This window comes from Microcaecilia unicolor, chromosome 1 (genome assembly GCF_901765095.1).
Source record: "Microcaecilia unicolor chromosome 1, aMicUni1.1, whole genome shotgun sequence".
Classification (NCBI taxonomy): domain Eukaryota; kingdom Metazoa; phylum Chordata; class Amphibia; order Gymnophiona; family Siphonopidae; genus Microcaecilia; species Microcaecilia unicolor.
Window position 1 is genome coordinate 565,828,257 of NC_044031.1, and position 23,155 is coordinate 565,851,411.

Sequence of the window (23,155 nt, forward strand, 5' to 3'; positions counted from 1 at the left end):
AGTAGAAGAAAGGAAGTGTTGATGCCTTTGTACAAGTCATTGGTGAGGCCCCCCTTGGAGTACTGTGTTCAGCTTTGGAGACCGTGTCTTTCTATGGATGTAAAAAAAAAGACTTGAAGTGGTTCAGAGAAAAATGATGAAAATGTTAAGGGGTTTGTGTCACAAGATGTATGAAGAGAGACTTGATGACCTGAACTGGTATACCCTGGAGGAAAGGAGAGAAAGAGGCGATATGATACATATATTAAAATATTAATACATATATTAAAATATATTAAAATATATTAAAATACATATATTAAAATATTAATATATGTATCATATATTAAAATATTTGAAAGGTATTAATCTACAAACAACCCTTTTCCAGAGATGGGAAGGTGATAGAACTAGAGGACATGAATTGTGAAGTTGCATGGGAGACGACTGAGGAATAATGTCAGGAAGTACTTTTCACAGAGAGAGTGATAGACACCTGGAATGCCCTCCCGTGGGAGGTGATGGAGATGAAAATGCTAATTGAATTCAAGAATGCATGGGATAAACACAAACGGATCATGTTTAGAAGAAATGGATCCAAAGAAGCTTAGCAGTGATTAGATGGCAACATCAGTAATTGGGAAGCAAAACCAGATTAGACATACATATGAAGTATCACATTATACCTTATGCTAAGAGTTTATCTTGTTGGGCACACTGGATGGACCATATAGGTCTTTATCTGCCATCATCAACTATGTTACTATTAAAGTGGTGTATATTCAGGCACAGTGCCTATTTTTCTGTTCCTGGAGGGCTCACAATTGAAAAAAATAAAAGAGTTAAAGTGGGATTTGAAGCTGGGTCCTTTGGTTTAAAGTCCACTGCACTAACCATTAGGCTGCCTCCCCCCCATGTTTTGCATGGACGTCTGTGTGACCATTCTTCTAAGAATGCTGCCAGACAGATGCACTTCTCACTGTTTTTTGTGCTGTTTATATGTTGGATGTTCCAGTTTGTAAAATGGCTGTTCATTCTGGATGTCCTCAGTACACATATGTCCAATTTAAGTATCTTCAGTTGGAAAATACATGTGAGATGGACTTCTGTTTTGGACGTAATGAGCTGAACATCTGTATTCTGACTTGGAAGGCCTTTTAAAAATTCTCTTCCATGTGAATATCTTTGTGCTCAATATAAAGTCACTATTTATTTATTCATATCGTTATAACCCTCCTATCAGGTGAGGAACAAAAACTCACATAATAAAATATATAAAACATAGCAAACATATAACAAATCATGCATAAAATCTAAAACTAAAAACAGAAATCAAAATTGCAAATCATGTTTACAGAATTTAATATAGCAGCATCATAGAACCAGTCCCAAACTTTCTTAGTCCATAAAGGCTTGAACAAACAAAAGGGTTTTTATCTTTTTCTTAAAGTCAGTAGCAGATGTTAACATCTGAATATTTCTAGGGAGTTTGTTTCATAGGCCTGGACCAGACAAGGAGAAAACACCATCACAAATATCAGTATATTGAACCTTCACTAAAGAAGGCAGCACCAGTAACCGAGTTCCTGTCAATCCCAAGGAGCAAGCTGGTTCATAGAGCTTCAGAGTATTCTGCAAATATTCAGGAACACCACTGGTCAAAGTTTTAAAAATAATCATTAGTACTTTAAACATTATCCTGAAGCTCACAGGTAGCCAATATAAAGACTTCAAAGAAGATGTAACATGCTCAGTACATTGTAACCCAACAATCAGCCATATAGCAGCATGTTGTACAACCTGTAATGCTTTACATCAAGATTGAGATAAACCTAGGTAAAGACTATTATAATAATCTAATCTAGACAAAATTAGATTTTGAACCACTATCAGAAAATCAGATTGAGTAATCATAGATGATTGTGAGAACATAAAAATTCAAAAATCACATATAAAGGTGCTGTCCTGTGATGAAAGGAAGACCAATACTGGGCAGACTTCTATGGACTTGGTCCTATAAATGGCAAAAAGAGATCAGCATTGAGGCTGCAGTGAGCTTCAAAGGCAACTCCAGTAGTTGGGAGGTAGGACCTGTGCTGGGCAGATTTCTATAGTATGTGCTCCAAAATTGACAAGGAGAAATTAAGACAAAGGAGCTCATTTTCAAATGAGAAAAATGTTGAAAAAGTGTCAAAAGCACCATTTGGATGTTTTTCTCCTCAAGACATCCAAATCGTTATTTTCTAAACCTATTTTGCAGATGTTTATCTATGCAATTCGTCTGCAGTGTGTCCAAATCACAAGGGAGCCTGTAAGGGGCGTTTTGAAGGTGGGATTAGGGCATGCCTAACACTTAGATGTTTTACAGCATAATGGAACAAAACAAAAATGCCCAGGACTAAAACCAAGACGCTTTGGTCTAGACTTGTTTTTAGAATGAATAAGGCACAAAAAAAGGTGCCCTGAATGACCAGATGACCACTAGCGGGAATCAGGGGTAACTCCCCAATACCCCCGTGTGGTCACTGACCCTCTCCCACCCCCTGAAAATATAAACACAAATATGACTTGCCAGCCTCTATGACATCCTCAGATGTTAAAGTCAGGTCTATTAGAGCAGCATGCAGGTCCCTGGAGTAGTGTAGTGGTCAGTGCAGTTCACAGTGGGGGACCCAGGTCTCTATCTCCTTCTACCTGTTACACTTGTAGTGGAAACTGTGACCCCTCCCAAACTCACCAAAACCCCATTGCACCCACAAATAGGTGCCCTCTTCACCCACAAAGGCATTTTAGTAGTATACAGTTGGAAACAGTGTGGTTTAGGTGAGTTTTGGAGGGTTCAAGGGACAAGGACAAGATAAGGAAGCAAAGGTGAGATGTGCACCTGGGAGCATTTTCATGAACTGCACAGAAGTGCCCTCTAGGGTGCCCCATTGCTCTCCTGGGATGTCTGGGGGACCAGTCTACTAAAAATGCTGGCTCCTCCTACATACCAGTGACATAAATCTCTACATTTTGCACTTATTTGTTATTATTATTATTATTATTTAAATGGACCAAAAAAACAAAACATCCAAAGCACAAAACCTTGTTCGTAACAGTATTTTAAAAATATATATATATATTTTTTGAAAATGACCTATTTCCTATTCAGATTTTGGACGTTTTGCACAAAACATCCAAAGTTGGATTTAGATGTCATATCGAAAGTGCCCCTCAAAGTATACCAATATTTAATCAAGAAGAAATGGAACCTGTGCAGAGTGCCAGATTCAGCTCTGGCCACCTTAATGGGCAGACTGGATGGACCATGCAGTTCTTTATCTGCCATTTACTATGTTGCTATATTCCTATTAACTTATTTTGTGTTCATCATATCAAATCAAGATCATGCAAAAAAAAAAAAAAAGTATTATTATAATTGTTCAAAAGGAACTTAACTGGCTGTTAAATAAAACTTTGTTCACTCCAGGTCAGCTGGAACCTGCTCATTCATTCTGTTTGGCACTGGTTTTATACTCAAACTGTGTAAGGAATTAGCATCTGACCCATTTTTGAGGATGAATAGGACTGAAGAGGAAATGCTAATCCCTGACACAATTTGAATATGAAACAGGTGCTGAGTTGGATGAATGAGCAGATTTCAGATGTCCTGGAGTGAACAATGTCTTATTTAACAGCCAGATACGTTCATTTGAAACATTATAATAATACATTTTTGCTCCAATATGTCAGGGTGTGATAAAGATGCTGAGTGTGATACAGAGGGCCTTATGAGGATAAGAAAGATGCTGAAGGGGTAGGGGGACTAGAGTTCATTATTTTTAGACATCTCCTTTAAGAGCTAGCAAGCCTGACCTGAGGCCTACTATCTGCATTATTGCAGCCAGAATAATGTTCCCAGATTCAGCAATGCAATTTTGTAACCTGCAGTACCATGGTAGGGAGATATTTATTAAGGTGCGGTAAAAGTCGAGCTTTTATCGTGTCTTCATTTTCTGCAGGAGTGAATAACCTGTGTTAGCTCATAATCAATAGTTAGTTACTCTCTTGGTGTTTAGAAGGGGGAGGGCAGTGGTGTGCTGGAGCCGGCTCGCACCGTCTCGCAAGAGCCGTTTGTTAAATTTACTGGCATCTTGCGAGCCGGTTGTTGGCCCGTGCAAGCCGGCTCGCCTCTGCTCCCCCGCCCCGCTAATCCATCTTCCGTCTGCCTTCCTTCACATCATGGCTCCGCCCTTGCGCAAACAGGAAATACGTCAGGCAAGGGCGGAGCCATGATGTGAAGGAACGGAATGAAGGCAGGAACCGAGCTGAGCCTGCTGCCTTCGCTTCAACACTGGCGCGCCTCGAGGGAAAATAAAATTTTTAAAGGCAGGGCGGCGGCGGCGGCGGCGGCAGCGCAGAAAGGAAACCAGCAGGGCTACTATCGGGGAGCAGAGGGCAGATGGAAGATGGACGACCAGGGGAGCGGAGAGGGCTGGAAGATGGCGGAGAGGAGGGCAGGGGGAGACGAGGATTGCTGGACATGGGTGGGTGGATGGAGGGCAGGGGAGAGGAGGGTTGCTGGACATGGGTGGGTGGGTGGATGGAGAGGAGGGCAGGGGGGAGAGGAGGGTTGCTGGACATGGGTGGATGGAGGGGAGAGGAGGATTGCTGGACATGGGTGGATGGAGGGCAGAGGGAGAGGAGGGTCGCTGGACATGGGTAGATGGTGGGGAGAGGAGGGTTGCTGGACATGGGTGGATGGAGGGGAGAGGAGGGTCGCTGGACATTGGTGGATGGAGGGGAGAGGAGGGTTGCTGGACATGGGTGGGTGGATGGAGGGCAGGGGAGAGCACGGCTGCTGGACATGGGTGGGTGGATAGAGGGCAGGGGAGAGGAGGGTTGCTGGACATGGGTGCATGGAGGGCAGGGGAGAGGAGGGTTGCTGGACATGGGTGGGTGGATGGAGGGCAAGGGAGAGGAGGGTTGCTGGACATGGGTGGAGGAGAGGGAAGGGAGAGAGAAGAAATGCTGGATATGGGTGGCGGGGAGGGAAGAGTGAGGAATGAGATGAGAAGAGGGAAAAGGAAGAGAGGAAAATAACTGCAAATGGATGGAGTAAATAGGCAGAAGCTGAGGACCAGAAATGAAGAAGAAAGGAGGAAAGAAATAAATGGAAAGGAAGCCCCGGAAACGGAGTTAAGATGACAGATACCAGCAGAATCGGATACTGGGCCAGCATGAGCAGAAAAACAGTCACCAGACAACAAAGGTAGAAAAAAAGTCATTTTATTTTCATTATAGTGTTTGGAATATGTTCACCTTGAGAATCAGGTGCTCAACATTAAAAGTTTATATTTATTTACTTATTTATGGCATTTTATCCCACATTAAACATGAATTAGATTGGAACCTGGGATCATTTAATAGTTTTTTCCTGGAGAGAGTAATGCATTGCCCCCCCCCCCCCCCGGCTATAGCCAGCTCTGCAATTTGGGGGGGGGGGGGGGGGGCGCCGAGGTGGACCGGGGAGAGAGCCTGTTGTTAAAAATTTACCAGCACACCACTGGGGGAGGGTGTCATCAAGGAAGGATGTGAATCAGGGTTGCACTAAGGGGAGGGGATAGCTCCTGATACTGAGTGCAAACCACTTTAAGAACTAGCCAGGAGCATCAGACCATGACTTTGCATCTTGATTCTCCTGACCATGCTTTAAGCTAGTGGTATTTTCCAGGAATACCATGGCTTCTGATGCTCATTATAAGCCACATTATTTAATTTCCATAGTAATAAGGTGTTTTGCATGAATTTGCATGCTTTGCATCTCATTACTACATATGCCACTGTACCTAATATTATTGTGTACTATAATAATTTAATGTACATTATTGCCCTTTAACACTCATCAGCCCCCGGATTCTATATAATGTGACTGAAATTGTGTGTGCAGATCCGGTTGTATTCTGGATGTGCATGCAAATTAATTACTTAACTAGCCAATCAGCACCTATAATTGCCACTTAACAAGCAATTACTGATACTAATTGGCATTAATTAGAATTTACATGCACAACTTGCTAGACATATTCTGTAAATTGGTGCGTATAAACTCTAATGTGCACTGCCAAAAGGGGGCGTGGCCATGTGTGTGGAATGGGTGGACCATAGGCATCCAAAAATCTACGCATGCAGTTATAGAATACACCAGCTCTGCGCCTAACTTAAGCACCGGTATTCACACTTGGCGTAAATGAATGCACCTAGAGTTAGGTGCAGGCATGGCCGCTAGGTGTATTATATAAACCAGCTAGTCGTATTCTAGGCATGGTTTATAGAATACGCCTAGGCGGAAATATTTTTGGTGCCAATTTTTCAGGGGCCATATACAGGATCTAGTCCTAAAGGGGCAAATAACACACGTTAGGTCTGTAAAGCATCTTAATAATTACCCCCATAAATACCACTGTGGTGAAATGCATTATTGCACCACATTTTTGTAAATACCCCTCTAAGTGGAACTGTTGACTATACAATCCTAAACTTAGAAAGCTGTTAGCCATTTAATTCAGGACAGCTATTTATATGGTCCTGCTTTAATGACTATAGACAGGTGGATAGCTCTGAATATTGGTGCTATTTATCATTTAGTACTGACCCCTGAATGCTTACTCCTAAATTGAGAACCAAAAACTATGTGCTAAACACCCCCCCCCCCAAAAAAAAAAGTAACATGGTTAATTCCAAAGTGGGGTGTGTTTTTTTTCTTTGGATTGGGAGGGGGGGCTTGGAAGGGAGATTGGGAGAATCAGATTTAGGGGTGTTAGAAGGTAGATTGGAGGGGAAGAATGGAATCAGGGAAAATCAAAGGTGATCAGGGGAATAGGAGTGGCGGGGGGGGGGGGGGGGTGGAGGACCTATGACATTAATGAAGGACCCTCTATCCAGATGCTGGATGATATTCAGTGCTGACACCTACATAGCTATGTAAGTGGACAGCTTTTTGTGCAGTTCTGCCTGTATATCTATGTGGAAATTGGCACTGAATATGAACCATGCCTGTATAAATGTTAGTTCCTCCCTCAATCTGTCCATGGATCGCTTCAGCACTGCCTAGATTCTGCATGGGCTGTTAGAACTGATATTCAGCCCAGTTAACTGCTTCTGAATATTGTTAGCTGACTAGCTCAGTCAGACAGAAGAGGCTTAAACCATACTCAATATGGTTTAAGCCTCTCCTGCTTACTGAAGCCATATTGAACATAAATCCCATTGAGAAACAGAGAAAATAATGTCTATCCAGTCTGTCCATCTATACCAACAGTAATTTCTAAAAAGGATAGCTCTGTTAGTTTGGTGTATTAAGATTGACATGGACTAACCAATTTCTTGAGCCTTCAAGGACCAGAGTCAGCTTTGCTCAGGACATGATTACCTTCAGTATATAGAAAAATGAACTGGGGAGGGAGAGGGATGCAAAAAAAAAATATATATAATAATAATAATTGTAAAATGCAGGGCAGACAGAATTGCCAGACGGTGAAAACTTTTCAAGCCCAACTCATGCTGGAAAGTAGCCCAAAAATAGCTATGTGAGGAGTGGGGGGATTGCATCCCCCCCCCCCACCACTCTACTGCCTCACCTGTGCTGTGCTCACTCTGCCTCCTCCTCAATCCTGGCTATCATGTCACGAGTGCTGCTGCTCACCTCATTTCTTCTCCTACTCCCGCTCGAGCTCATATATATACTGTAGCACCAGAGCTGTAGCACACAGCTGATGATGACCTCATCACCCACCTCACCTGTTGGTCAAATTTGAAGCCAGAATGAGGCTTGGTGCAGCATCAAGCCTTATTCCAGCTCCACATTAGATCAATGGGGGGGGGGGGGGCAAAGATAGGGCTAGAACCCACCGTCTCGGCCTCTGAAAACGTGCACACAGCCAAGAAAGTAGCTGAAAAATTCACAACCCGCAACCATTACAAAACTTCCCACAGGATGCTTAAAAAACCCTCCCAATTCTTTGGGAAAACCACAGAGTTGGCAACTCAGAGTGTGGAAAGGGAGACATAATGGTTACATAGTTTAGTTAATTGATAGCTATTGTGGGTGAGAAGAAAGACCAGGTGATCTCAAAGTAATTAAGACTATTCACACCTGTAGTGTGCCATAAACCCATTGGCTCTATTGAAGCCTAGGGTGATGGTGTCAAACATTTTTATGAGTTTCAGTTCAGTAGTTTCCTCTGAAGTTCCTTTGTAGGAGTACTGAAACCTTAAGGTCAGTTAAAGAGTCTTCTGGAAAGTTGAAATGTCCCCCTACTGTTTTTTTGAATGTTTCCATTTCTAAGCAGATGTGTCCATTTCACCTTTTTTCTTAAGGACTGGACTATTTATCCTATGTAGACAGCAGAGAGGCATTGCTTTCTCTCCCATAGTGACACTATGAGGCAGATGCTCAAAACTCTGGCACTGCTCAGTACAAGGTCACAACACAGCTCCATAATGCTCAGTGATAATGACGTGCACATTTAGGCGCAATGTCAGCATTGAAGATTAGGGAGCTGTTTCGAGTTCTGAGAGAGAATTGTGCCACAGCATGTGCTCAAAGGCTCTTGAGCACATGCCCAGACAAAGCAGAGAAAAGCCATGACCTGCCAAACCTTGTGGTCTGGTGGACCCCAAACCTCCATCCCCCTAAATGCCAAAGGCCCTGGTGGTATGGTGAACCCCAGACCCCCACCCACCCAAACATGTAAGGGTCTGGAGGTCTGGTGGACCTCAGACTCCTACCCCTCGAAAATAAATAAAACCCTGATGATCCAGTGGGATCCCTGGTAAGAATCCTCTCCCCAAAGACTAGCCTAACCCTGGTGGTTTAGTGGTTGACCCCCCCAGCCCCCTCCTACCTTGAAGGAGGGGGGACTAGGAATTTTCCTCCTTCTGCTGGATGCGTTATCAAAATGGTGATGCCCTGCCCAGTGCATCCTGGGATGCGCTGGGCAGGGCCAAACGACCAGGACATTGAAAAAAGTGCCATTTACTAAATAGAGGTATAGACATGATGCATATAGAATGTACATCTTGGTAATGCAGACAGGATGTACATTGTGTGTGAAAAAAAAAACTGTGAAATAAATATACTGAATGGAAAATAATGTGTCTCAAACAGAAAATTGCTTTATACAGACACCTATTTATTTCAATTCATAACACATGAACACACTGAATAATATAATATAAATGATGCAATGCCACCTATTGCTTACCCTTTTGACAGTATACTATTCTAAACATATTCTAGTAGAAACATGACGACAGATAAGGACCACATGGCCCATCCAGGCTGCTCTTCCTCAGTAACCACTAACTCCTCCTTTTTCTAAGGGATCCCACATGCCTGTCCCACGCTTTCTTAAATTCTGGCACAGTCTTCATCTCCACAACCTCCACTGGGAGGCCTTTCCATGCATCTACCACACTTTCCGTGAAATAGTTTTTTCTTAGATTCCTCCTAAGCCTATTTCCTCATAACTTTATCCTATGCCCTCTCAGCCCAGAATTTTACTTAATTTGAAAATGGCTTGCCTCCTGTATATTAACACCTCTGAGGTGTTTAAACATAACCCTGAGAATAAGGTGAACAGTGAATACGTATGTATATATGTGAATTATAGAAACAAAATGAAGACCACTGTAAAAAATTACAACTAGAAGAAAAACAACTGTATGAACCCCTCCCCCCCCCCAAAAAAAAAAAAACTTAGTCATTGTTGAAGTGCATATTAAGAAGCCTAAATAAATGGTTTATAATCTGTGTCTATGTTAAAACCTTTAGGTCTGAATGTTTTCATTTGAAAAACGAATCTTTGTATTATCTTGTGGTGTGGTACGGCACATTAAGGAACATAAATAAAAGGTGTATAATATATATCCATATTAAGACCTTTGGGTGTGTTTGCATTGGAAAGATAAATCTCTAGTTGGAAACGGCTGTTTTGAAGCCACTGTCAGCTTTTGTAGACTATTTTTCAGATCCTATGTGCCATTAATTCCATCATATATTCAAAACTTTTTGCATATGATTAATTTGTTACAAGAATTTGATAGAGATCTTACAGATACACTCATGGTAATCCTTCACACTGATGCACTTTATACCAATATTCCTCAACTAAAGACCCTCCAAATCATAGGAGAAACTCTCATATATAAACACATCCATAATTGGCTGATTCTTACATTAGACAGTATCGCCCTTACCAATAACTACTTTTGTTTTCAACATGTTTTTTTTATCATCAAGTTAAAGGGACCACTAAGGGGGCTACTATGGCCCCCCGATTTGGCAAACTTGTGTGTTGCCAGTTTTGAGAAGACATTTTTAGAAGACCATCCATACAAAGAACATGTGGCATTATTCAAAAGGTACATTGATAGCATCTTTTTGATTTGGAGAGGCGATATTGATACATTGAACAGTTTTTTCACAATGCTTAATACCCAGGATTATAACCTAAATGTTAAAATTCAGTATCACGAATCAGAAATAAACTTCTTGGATTTACTTATTCAAAAAGATTACTACCATTTTACTACATCCCTTTACAGAAAGCTTACCAATCATAATGCATTTCTGCATTTTAATAGTTACTATCAATACAATCTGAAGAAAAATTTACCTCTCTGCCAAGTTTTGCAACTGAGTGTATGTTCTGATTGTGAGGATTTTAATAAACAGTCCAGCATCATGGCACATAGATTTAAAATTAGGGGGTGTCCCATAGACCACACTGAAAAAGGCTATTTTAAAGGCTACAAGTGAGGACCAAGAAACATTACCTAAGCATTACTTAAGAATGAACATCAAACACCAGACATTGTATGCATGCTCAGATTTTCTCATTTAGCAAGCCAGATACAAAGCTCTATTAAACATCATTGAGATATCTTAGAAAGACACAAATGCTTCAGAGATAAACATTTCATTTTGGTGTATACTCGGGAGAGGACTTTTAAAAAAATTCTTGCTCCATCAAACCTCCTTAACCTTTCATCAGAACATGCAGAAGAAACCCAATCAGGACATCACAAGTGTGGGTCTTGCAGTGTGTGCCCACATGCACTGGAAATCTCTTCATTCAGGAATGTGGTGACTGGCCGTGAATATAGGCTCTCTCATCATTCTGATTGCAATTCTGCTAATGTCATCTATACTATACTATACAGTGCCCATGCCCTCTTTTGTATATTGGAAAAACAACCCCCCCCCCTCCCATTTACTAAGCCGCTTGAGTGGCTGCCATGTGCTAATGCCAACACTGCCCATTCAGTTTCTGATTAACATCAGAGATAGCGAATGCTACATACCTGTAGAAGGTATTCTCCGAGGACAGCAGGCTGATTGTTCTCACTGATGGGTGACGTCCACGGCAGCCCCTCCAATCGGAAACTTCACTAGCAAAGTCCTTTGCTAGCCCTCGCGCGCCCGCGCGCACCGCGCATGCGCGGCCGTCTTCCCGCCCGAAACCGGCTCGAGCCGGCCAGTCCAGTATGTAGCAAGACAATACACTTCAAGGGAAGACAGAACTCCAAAGGGGAGGCGGGCGGGTTTTGTGAGAACAATCAGCCTGCTGTCCTCGGAGAATACCTTCTACAGGTATGTAGCATTCGCTTTCTCCGAGGACAAGCAGGCTGCTTGTTCTCACTGATGGGGTATCCCTAGCCCCCAGGCTCACTCAAAACAACAACATTGGTCAATTGGGCCTCGCAACGGCGAGGACATAACTGAGATTGACCTAAAAAATTTACCAACTAACTGAGAGTGTAGCCTGGAACAGAACAAACAGGGCCCTCGGGGGGTGGAGTTGGATCCTAAAGCCCAAACAGGTTCTGAAGAACTGACTGCCCGAACCGACTGTCACGTCGGGTATCCTGCTGCAGGCAGTAATGAGATGTGAATGTGTGGACAGATGACCACGTCGCAGCTTTGCAAATTTCCTCCATGGTGGCTGACTTCAAGTGGGCTACCGACGCTGCCATGGCTCTAACATTATGAGCCGTGACATGACCCTCAAGAGCCAGCCCAGCCTGGGCGTAAGTGAAGGAAATGCAATCTGCTAGCCAATTGGATATGGTGCGTTTCCCTACAGCCACTCCCCTCTTGTTGGGATCAAAAGAAACAAACAATTGGGCGGACTGTCTGTGGGGCTGTGTCCGCTCCAGATAGAAGGCCAATGCTCTCTTGCAGTCCAATGTGTGCAGCTGACGTTCAGCAGGGCAGGAATGAGGACGGGGAAAGAATGTTGGCAAGACAATTGACTGGTTCAGATGGAACTCCGACACAACCTTTGGCAGAAACTTAGGGTGAGTGCGGAGGACTACTCTGTTGTGATGAAATTTGGTGTAAGGGGCCTGGGCTACCAGGGCCTGAAGCTCACTGACTCTACGAGCCGAGGTAACTGCCACCAAGAAAATGACCTTCCAGGTCAAGTACTTCGGATGGCAGGAATTCAGTGGCTCGAAAGGAGGTTTCATCAGCTGGGTGAGAACGACATTGAGATCCCATGACACTGTAGGAGGCTTGACAGGGGGCTTTGACAAAAGCAAACCTCTCATGAAGCGAACAACTAAAGGCTGTCCTGAGATCGGCTTACCTTCCACTTGGTAATGGTATGCACTGATTGCACTAAGGTGAACCCTTACGGAGTTGGTCTTCAGACCAGACTCAGACAAGTGGAGAAGGTATTCAAGCAGGGTCTGTGTAGGACAAGAGCGAGGATCTAGGGCCTTGCTGTCACACCAGACGGCAAACCTCCTCCAATGAAAGAAGTAACTTCTCTTAGTGGAGTCTTTCCTGGAAGCAAGCAAGATGCGGGAGACACCCTCTGGCAGACCCAAAGAGGCAAAGTCTACGCCCTCAACATCCAGGCCGTGAGAGCCAGGGACTGGAGGTTGGGATGCAGCAGAGCCCCTTCGTCCTGCGTGATGAGGGTCGGAAAACACTCCAATCTCCACGGTTCTTCGGAGGATAACTCCAGAAGAAGAGGGAACCAGATCTGACGCGGCCAAAAGGGAGCAATCAGAATCATGGTGCCTCGGTCTTGCTTGAGTTTCAACAAAGTCTTCCCCACCAGAGGAATGGGAGGATAAGCATACAGCAGACCTTCCCCCCAATCCAGGAGGAAGGCATCCGACGCCAGTCTGCCGTGGGCCTGAAGCCTGGAACAGAACTGAGGGACCTTGTGGTTCACTTGAGATGCGAAGAGATCCACCAGGGGGGTGCCCCACGCCTGGAAGATCTGTCGCACCACACGGGAATTGAGCGACCACTCGTGAGGTTGCATAATCCTGCTCAACCTGTCGGCCAGACTGTTGTTTACGCCCGCCAGATATGTGGCTTGGAGCACCATGCCTTGACGGCGAGCCCAGAGCCACATGCTGACGGCTTCCTGACACAGGGGGCGAGATCCGGTGCCCCCCTGCTTGTTGACATAGTACATGGCAACCTGATTGTCTGTCTGAATTTGGATAATTTGGTGGGACAGCCGATCTCTGAAAGCCTTCAGAGCGTTCCAGATCGCTCGCAACTCCAGAAGATTGATCTGTAGATCGCTTTCTTGGAGGGACCACCTTCCTTGGGTGTGAAGCCCATCGACATGAGCTCCCCATCCCAGGAGAGACGCATCCGTGGTCAGCACTTTTTGAGGCTGAGGAATTTGGAAGGGACGTCCCAGAGTCAAATTGGAGCAAATCGTCCACCAATACAGGGATTCGAGAAAACTCGTGGACAGGTGGATCACGTCCTCTAGACCCCCGGCGGCCTGATACCACTGGGAGGCTAGGGTCCATTGAGCAGATCTCATGTGAAGGCGGGCCATGGGAGTCACATGAACTGTGGAAGCCATGTGGCCCAGCAATCTCAACATCTGCCGAGCTGTGATCTGCTGGGACGCTCGCACCCGCGAGACGAGGGACAACAAGTTGTTGGCCCTCGCCTCTGGGAGATAGGCGCGAGCCGTCCGAGAATCCAGCAGGGCTCCGATGAATTCGAGTTTCTGCACTGGGAGAAGATGGGACTTTGGGTAATTTATCACAAACCCCAGTAGCTCCAGGAGGCGAATAGTCATCTGCATGGACTGCAGGGCTCCTGCCTCGGATGTGTTCTTCACCAGCCAATCGTCGAGATATGGGAACACGTGCACCCCCAGCCTGCGAAGCGCCGCTGCTACCACAGCTAGGCACTTTGTGAACACCCTGGGCGCAGAGGCGAGCCCAAAGGGTAGCACACAGTACTGGAAGTGGCGTGCGCCCAGCTGAAATCGCAGATACTGTCTGTGAGCTGGCAGTATCGGGATGTGTGTGTAGGCATCCTTCAAGTCCAGAGAGCATAGCCAATCGTTTTGCTGAATCATGGGGAGAAGGGTGCCCAGGGAAAGCATCCTGAACTTTTCTTTTACGAGATATTTGTTCAGGGCCCTTAGGTCTAGGATGGGACGCATCCCCCCTGTTTTCTTTTCCACAAGGAAGTACCTGGAATAGAACCCCAGCCCTTCTTGCCCGGATGGCACGGGCTCGACCGCATTGGCGCTGAGAAGGGCGGAGAGTTCCTCTGCAAGTACCTGCTTGTGCTGGAAGCTGTAGGACTGAGCTCCCGGTGGACAATTTGGAGGTTGAGAGGCCAAATTGAGGGTGTATCCTTGCCGGACTATTTGGAGAACCCACTGATCGGAGGTTATAAGAGGCCACCTTTGGTGAAAAGCTTTCAACCTCCCTCCGACAGGCAGGTCGCCCGGCACTGACACTTGGATGTCGGCTATGCTCTGCTGGAGCCAGTCAAAAGCTCGCCCCTTGCTTTTGCTGGGGAGCCGCGGGGCCTTGCTGATTCGCACGCTGCTGACGAGAGCGAGCGCGCTGGGGCTTAGCCTGGGCCGCAGGCTGTCGGGAAGGAGGATTGTACCTACGCTTGCCAGAAGTATAGGGAACAGTCTTCCTTCCCCCGAAAAATCGTCTACCTGTAGAGGTAGAAGCTGAAGGCTGCCGGCGGGCGAACTTGTCGAATGCGGTGTCCCGCTGGTGGAGAGACTCTACCACCTGCTCGACTTTTTCGCCAAAAATGTTATCCGCACGGCAAGGCAAGTCCGTAATCCGCTGCTGGATTCTATTCTCCAGGTCGGCGGCACGCAGCCATGAGAGCCTGCGCATCACCACACCTTGAGCAGCGGCCCTGGACGCAACATCAAAAGTGTCATAAACTCCTCTGGCCAGGAATTTTCTGCACGCCTTCAGCTGCCTGACCACCTCCTGAAAAGGCTTGGCTTGCTCAGGGGGAAGAGCATCAACCAAGCCCGCCAACTGCCGCACATTATTCCGCATGTGTATGCTCGTGTAGAGCTGGTAAGACTGGATCTTGGACACGAGCATAGAGGAATGGTAGGCCTTCCTCCCAAAGGAGTCTAAGGTTCTAGCGTCCTTGCCCGGGGGCGCCGAAGCATGTTCCCTAGAACTCTTAGCCTTCTTTAGGGCCAAATCCACAACTCCAGAGTCATGAGGCAACTGAGTGCGCATCAGCTCTGGGTCCCCATGGATCCGGTACTGGGACTCGATCTTCTTGGGAATGTGGGGATTAGTTAATGGCTTGGTCCAGTTCGCAAGCAATGTCTTCTTCAGGACATGGTGCAAGGGAACAGTGGACGCTTCCTTAGGTGGAGAAGGATAGTCCAGGAGCTCAAACATTTCAGCCCTGGGCTCGTCCTCCACAACCACCGGGAAGGGGATGGCCGTAGACATCTCCCGGACAAAGGAGGCAAAAGACAGACTCTCGGGAGGAGAAAGCTGTCTCTCAGGAGAGGGAGTGGGATCAGACGGAAGACCCTCAGACTCCTCGTCAGAGAAATATCTGGGATCTTCCTCTTCCTCCCACGAGGCCTCACCCTCGGTGTCAGACACAAGTTCACGGACCTGTGTCTGCAACCTCGCCCTGCTCGACTCCGTGGAACCCCGTCCACGATGGGGGCGTCGAGAGGTAGACTCCCTCGCCCGCATCGGCGAAGCTCCCTCCGCCGACGTAGTCGGGGAGCCTTCCTGGGAGGTGGCCGCGGTCGGTACCGCACGCGGTACCGACGTCGGGGACCTCAACCTGGGCGATGGGCCAGCCGGCGCCACGCTCGACGGTACCGGTGGCGCAAGCACCGCCGGTACCGGAGGGGTAGGGCGCAACAGCTCTCCCAGAATCTCTGGGAGAACGGCCCGGAGGCTCTCGTTTAGAGCGGCTGCAGAGAAAGGCTGAGAGGTCGATGCAGGCGTCGACGTCAGTACCTGTTCCGGGCGTGGAGGCTGTTCCGGGCTGTCCAGAGCGGAGCGCATCGACACCTCCTGAACAGAGGGTGAGCGGTCCTCTCGGTGCCGATGCCTGCTGGGTGCCGAATCCCTCGGCGACCCAGAGCTCTCGGTGCCGACACGGGGAGGAGACCGGTGTCGATGCTTCTTCGATTTCTTCCGAAGCATGTCACCGGAGCTCCCCGGCACCGACGAGGAGGACGTCGAATCCATCCGTCGCTTCCTCGGGGCCGAGACAGAAGAAGGTCGATCTCGGGGGGGCTGTACCGCAGGAGCCCTCAGGGTAGGCGGAGACCCACCCGAGGGCTCACCGCCACCAGCAGGGGAATGGACAGCCCTCACCTGCACTCCACCCGATGCACCACCGTCCGACGACATCAGCAGACGAGGTCCTGGTACCACCGACGTCGATGCAGCTATCCGATGTCTCGGCGCCGATGCAGAGGCCCGATGCCTCGATGCACTCGATGCAGGGGCGGCCGAGGAAGATGGTCTGGACGCTGACGACGTCGATGCACTCGAAGATCCCGGTGCCGATGCCGACGAAGAGCCCGAGAACAACACGTTCCACTGGGCTAGTCTCGCTACCTGAGTCCGCCTTTGAAGCAGGGAACACAGACTGCAGTTCTGAGGGCGGTGCTCGGCCCCCAGACACTGAAGACACGACGAGTGTCGATCAGTGAGCGAGATAACCCGGGCGCACTGGGTGCACTTCTTGAAGCCGCTGGAAGGCTTCGATGTCATGGGCGGAAAAATCACGCCGGCGAAATCAAAAGCCGAAATGGCGAAATTTGAAGCACCAAATTTAGAGGGAGAAAAAATCTCGACCGAGGCCGAAAAGAGGCCTACCCCGACGACGAAAGAAAACTTACCGGGGCAAAAAAGCTGGAAGTACGGGGAGGATTTACACGAAACCCGGCGGGGGGTTTCCGTAGCACTTCCCGACTAGGACAAAGCTTTCCCGAAGGAAAAAAACACGTTCAAAACAAATTGGACGCGCGAGGTCGACTTTCCGGGGCTCGACACGGCGAAAACACGACCGTACCGAGTGCGGACAAAAGAAGACTGGCCGGCTCGAGCCGGTTTCGGGCGGGAAGACGGCCGCGCATGCGCGGTGCGCGCGGGCGCGCGAGGGCTAGCAAAGGACTTTGCTAGTGAAGTTTCCGATTGGAGGGGCTGCCGTGGACGTCACCCATCAGTGAGAACAAGCAGCCTGCTTGTCCTCGGAGAATTCTTGTTTTTCTGCGGGGCAGAAGGGGTATAAAATGTTGATATTGTCTGCATATATAAACGTATGCAGACCTTGACTCTGAGCCAGTGTTAGAAAAGGTGAAAGAGATATACTGAAGAGTATTGGGCATAATATTGATCCTTGGGGAACTCCACAGTCAACTGTAAATAATTCTATGGTAGTATTGCTAGTAGAAACTGCATATTGCCTATTTCTAGGAATGGACTAAACCAATCAAGTGCTGGGTCTGTTATTTCTACATCATGTAGTCTTTGAAGAAGGAGAAAATGATCTATCAAGTCAAAGGCTGCAGAGAGATCAAGCGAAATTAAAAGAACTGATTTCAATTTTTTTCTAGATAGGTGTGAATGAGAGTGGTGATACCTAATAATGCTGTTTCTGTACTATGATGGCATTGGAAACCAGTTTGATTTGGATGTAAAGCATTAATATTGACTATAAATTCAGAAAGCTATGAAAAAACAGTATTTTCAATGATTTGGGACAAAAATAGTAAATTTGCAATTGGCCGATAAATGGTTGGATCTGAAAATGATCCTTTTTATCTTTGATTTTTGGTCTTATTATTGCTAGTTTAGATCTTCTGGCACTTAACCTGAAGTGAGAGAGCCAGTTACAATAGAATGAATAAATGGAATAAATGTGGGCAGAAACGTCTTAAGTATACCTGAAGGTAAAGGATCTGTTGGAGCTGTGATACTGCACATGGACCCTTGCATTAGATAACTATGATTCAAATTATTCTTCCCAATGTGCATTACTTTGCATTTGTCTACATTAAATTTCATCTGCCATTTGGATGCCCAGCCTTCCAGTTTCCTAAAGCCTTCCTGCAATTCTTCATAATCCACATGCGTTTTGACAACTTTGAATAGTTTTGTGTCATCCACAAATTTAACCACCTCACTCGTCATTCCAATTTCCAGATCATTTATTAATATGTTAAATAACATCGGTCCCAGTACAGATCCCTGTGGCATGTATAGTACTAACATTCATGTTGCCCTCTGTGTATAAAGGTTGCCCACCCCTATTCTAGAATGAACCAAAAAAGCAGTGAGTTCAGTGCTCTATTAGAATTGTATATGAGAGTAGTAATAATAAAAAGGAAATCAGCTTAGGAGATCAGATCTTATTACTCCTATTTTAAGAGACCTGCACTGATTGTCCATTTCAGCCAGCATCACATTTAAATTGCTTTGCTTGGTCTTTAAGACTTTATGGTTGGGGTTTCCTAAATATCTTCCAGATAAGCTGATTAAACAAGGACAGCAATGTTTTTTTGCATGTTACAATCTTCATCATTAAAATTGGCTAGATTGTCCTCTTCTTGGAATAGGTCCTTTAGTTGTGTTGGACAATCTTTACCGAATTCTACCCACTATTTTTAGCAATTTATCCAGTTCTTCCACATTCTGTAAAATTTTGAAAACCTGGATTTTTGAAAATGCCTTCAGAGATTTCTGAGTTCTGTAATATACTGAAGATTTGGATCAGGAAGTATATTATCATATTTTAGAGTTGTATGTAGATATGTTGTTGATATTTTTTAGTTCATAAGATGTATTGTATATTTAACTATATATTATTCAATTGAAAATGCTTTAATACTAATTGTCAAAAGCAATATATGAAATCACTAAATCAAATCAATCTTTCAGTAAAGTATGCTAAGAAGTTAGCACATAAGTTACTGAATGATGTTGGCAGACAACTGGGGTAACTGTAATCGCACTGGCATGACAATACACATTAATTCATTTCCTACCTGTATATCTTATTATGGGGTAGAAAATGGCTGGGTTATGGGTAGGAAATGGGTGTAGACAGTGCATTGCAATTAACACATAGTACTTTACTTTACATGAACTGTCACTGTTGCAATTAGCACAGATGCGCAGATGTCCGCCTGATAGCAAGGAAGACTTTATTGGTAAACACAATAATAAAAAACAGAACGCCTTTTGTTTTTAATTATTTTATTTACCAATAAAGTCTTCCTTGCTATCATCACCATGTCTGCTCTGATGCCTTCATTCCTAAAGCAACCAGGATAAGTTTAACTTTAAAAAATTAAACAATGAAAGAGGATACAATAATTCTTGTTGTGTCTATGACTATAAGTGTAATTAATATGACATGCAAATAGCTTCTACTGGTTCAATGCCATCTATTTTCTTTGACACTGCAGAATAGTGTAAAACTGCATTGTCTTTACTGAATTGTCTCACTTAGGGGCCCTTTTGCCAAAGCACTGCAAGTCTACTGTGGGCTTTCTGCATGGCAATTTGTCTCTACAGACAACATCCTAGGGGAGTCCAGAGGTCATTCCAACCCCTACTGCATGAACAGCGGTAAACCATGCTACACAGTTTCTGCCAGGCTCCCGTGGGAGCCCTTAACAGCCTCCTAGATAAGGACTCCTCCGGGAAAGAGCTGCATGGCCATTTCCTTTTAAAAAAGAGGAAACCCACAACCTTTTACCGGTGGCAGTAAAAGCAGGACTTGGCGAGCATCAAACCTGCGTGCCCTGCATCATCACGGTGCCCTTTTTACTGTCATTAGGTAAAAGGTCCCCTTAACGGGTTGGCAAACCAGCTTTAAAAAATTTAATTTGATTCTGGCATTTATAATACGCTTAACTATCATGCTCAAGGCAGAGGACAATTGCACATTATAAGCAGGTACTTTCTTTGCCCCTAGAGGGCTCAGAATCTCAGTTTTTGTACCTGAGGCACTGGAGGGTTAAGGGTCCGGTTTACTAAGGTACACTAGCGTTTTTAGCACACACTAAAATTAGCGCACGCTAAATGCTAGAGTTGCCCATATGTTCCTATGGATGACTTAGCATTTAGCACATTAATCGTTAGTGTGTGCTAAAAACACTAGCACGCCCCTAGCATGGCTTAGTAAACATGGCCTTAATTGAATGCAGGATGCCAGGATCAAAGCCTGGTGCACTAACCATTACACCACTCCTCAAATCAAGCTGAAATGTTGAATCCAGCTGTCTTAAACTTACATGGTTTACATCTAAAATGATTTGTACCCACTTTAAAATATAAAACAAGATTGTTAGATTAGATATGGATCTGCTGGTGTGCTGTAAAATATCTAATGCTGAGAAAATAAAAAAAATGCAAGAGAAATATCATAATTTTCTCTGGCAAATTTCTATGTTTAATGACAAAAAAATTATCTGTCTAGATATTTACGGTGTTGTTTATTTTTACCTTCACATACAGGGACTTTTCCACTCCAAGTGTTATCAGATCTGCATACTCTGTGTTCAGTTCCTCCTGCCAAGAAGAAACCGGGCTGGCAGGTGTAGATCAATGTGTAGCCAAGTAAAGGAAGGTCCATTCCAACAACATTTGCATGTACTGGTGTTTCTGGTTGTTTGCAACTGTGAGCTACAAGAAAATTATGAGACATCAGTATGTTAGATTTAAATACAGCACTCCTAAAGCAAATGATTAGAATCATTAAAAATTCTTTATGCAAAGAAAATTAGAGCTCATATAAGACTGGTAGAACTTGAAAGTGAAGCAGTCCATATATCTACAGAAAAGGAACCTTATGGAGAGAAACAGAGTTAGTCTCTCTACTAGAGAGTGACACAGGGACAAACATTTGTCCCCATTTCCTCCCCGCAACCAAAACTTTTTTCCCATCCCTGCAGTCAAGCAGACTGCTAACTTCATCCCCTCACTGTCACTGCACTCTTCATCTCTGTCCCCTCATCATCCTCGCAGTCTTAATTTTCATCCCCACATCTTCCTGTTGAAAGCTTTGAAAATTGACCCCAATATAGTTAAAATAATCCATATATAATGCTATTAATAGTACTAATATTACAACATTGGAGTTTAATTTTATTTCCATTTAATTGCAATATATTCCATCGTTATAACACCAGGCTTCCCAAGGCAGATTACAACAACAGTTAAGATAAACCTATCAGGAAACAGGATATCCTCACTTAAATTTCTATAGAACAGTGTAGAAAATTTAACTTAAAATACAGTTTATTACTACTGTTTCTATCAGCTACAATAATTTTTAAGCTGTTTTAGTGATATTGAATTTTATTTCATGATATACATCTAGATATGGGAAGCTTTCAAGTAAATAAAAAAGCTGTCAGTCCAACTGGAATAGCTTTAGACTTTTTACAGATGGACTGCACATAGGCAGTCCCTTATTTCTAATAATAATTTGTTTTCAATAGTGTTTGCTATTATTTTGAAGAGGTGGCCTGTACCGGGCAGAGCACCAGCAGCGGGCAGGAAAGCGTGTGCTTCTTTCATATCCCCAAAGAAGCCAAAAGACCACCATGGTGAGTTAAGGTAGGTTCGGAAGCAGGGCGGAGGGATAGAGCTGGGCAGCCGGATCTTTATCACAATTACCGCAGGGATAAAGTAACGGCGGTCTCCGCTCCTGTGGTACTACCACATAACATCTTATTGTTACTGCAGTAGTACTGCATAATTTTAAAAAACTTCCCATTACCGTGGTAATTACCATGGTAACCAAGATATTACTGCAGTAATGATTACAGTGCCACTCTCTACTCTCTGCACTTCCTGTCAACATGCTTCAGTCCTGAACTAGATGGACCACTCTAATAATGAAAAGGTAACTCACTAAACATGCTCTAGAGGGACTGCTGATAAAGTTGCTAATTAATGATGGTTCATATCCTGTTATATTTCAGAGACAATATTTCATGAACCATCTGGTGGCTTTCTAATATTAACTGAGTTGTAGAAGTTACTGATTAGATCCACATTTGATCCGGTAACCGTTTCTCAGTTTTATTTTTTTAGCTATATACTTTCCTGTTCTTAAAGAAATTCAAAACTTACACTTAGAGGGGCACTTTCGATATGACATCTAAATCCAATTGTAGTAGTTTTGCAAAAAGTCCAAAATTCCAGCAGCAAACGTGGCAATGGCTGTTCCACCCATCAGTATCTCTATTCTCGCTCTGTCTGCTCATGGGGACAGGTTAAAATGGAACAAATTGGGTTTGTTGCATTATGACTGGGTTCATATGTGATTAACCATCTCCAGAACTGGAGCACTAGAATGGCTCTGACACAATTGTTGGCCTTGTGTGCTGTGATGTAGGAGGAAGATGACTGGGGTCCATTGTAGCACATAGTACTCACCAGAGTTATATTGTGCTTGCCTTTCCATGAAACGCCCTATTGCTCCACCATCACAGGTGATGATAAGAAGAGGGGACTGTGTGAGGTAGTGGGACACAAGTGTGTGAGAAATAAACAGACAATACACAAGAGATGCCACAAATACATTTTTATTTTTATTAGAACCACAAACAAGATAATGGAGGGGCTTAAGGATTAGTAGTGTAGGAGATAGTGTGTAGGAGCATGGTAGAAAGGCAACCCTAAGGAGAGCTAGATCACATAGTAAGGATTTCATAGGATTCCAGCATGATCTAAGATGGGGTGTCCAACCTCAGCCTTTGCCAGGTCGGATATACAGGATTTATCCAGTAAATATGCATGAGATCTATTTGTATACAATGGGGACAGTGCATGCAAATAGATCTCATGCATATTCATTGGGGAAATCCTG

General features: G+C 44.8%; 1 protein-coding gene across 1 annotated transcript in view; it reads right to left on the reverse strand.

The window, feature by feature from the left end:
- The window catches only part of CSMD3 (CUB and Sushi multiple domains 3), a 2,043,988-nt gene that overhangs the window by 51,531 nt on the left and 1,969,302 nt on the right, over positions 1-23,155 (reverse strand). Inside the window, exon 65 of the mRNA XM_030189879.1 lies at positions 20,782-20,961. Coding sequence (XP_030045739.1) covers positions 20,782-20,961 — 180 coding nt within the window. The remainder of the gene's footprint in view (positions 1-20,781; positions 20,962-23,155) is intronic.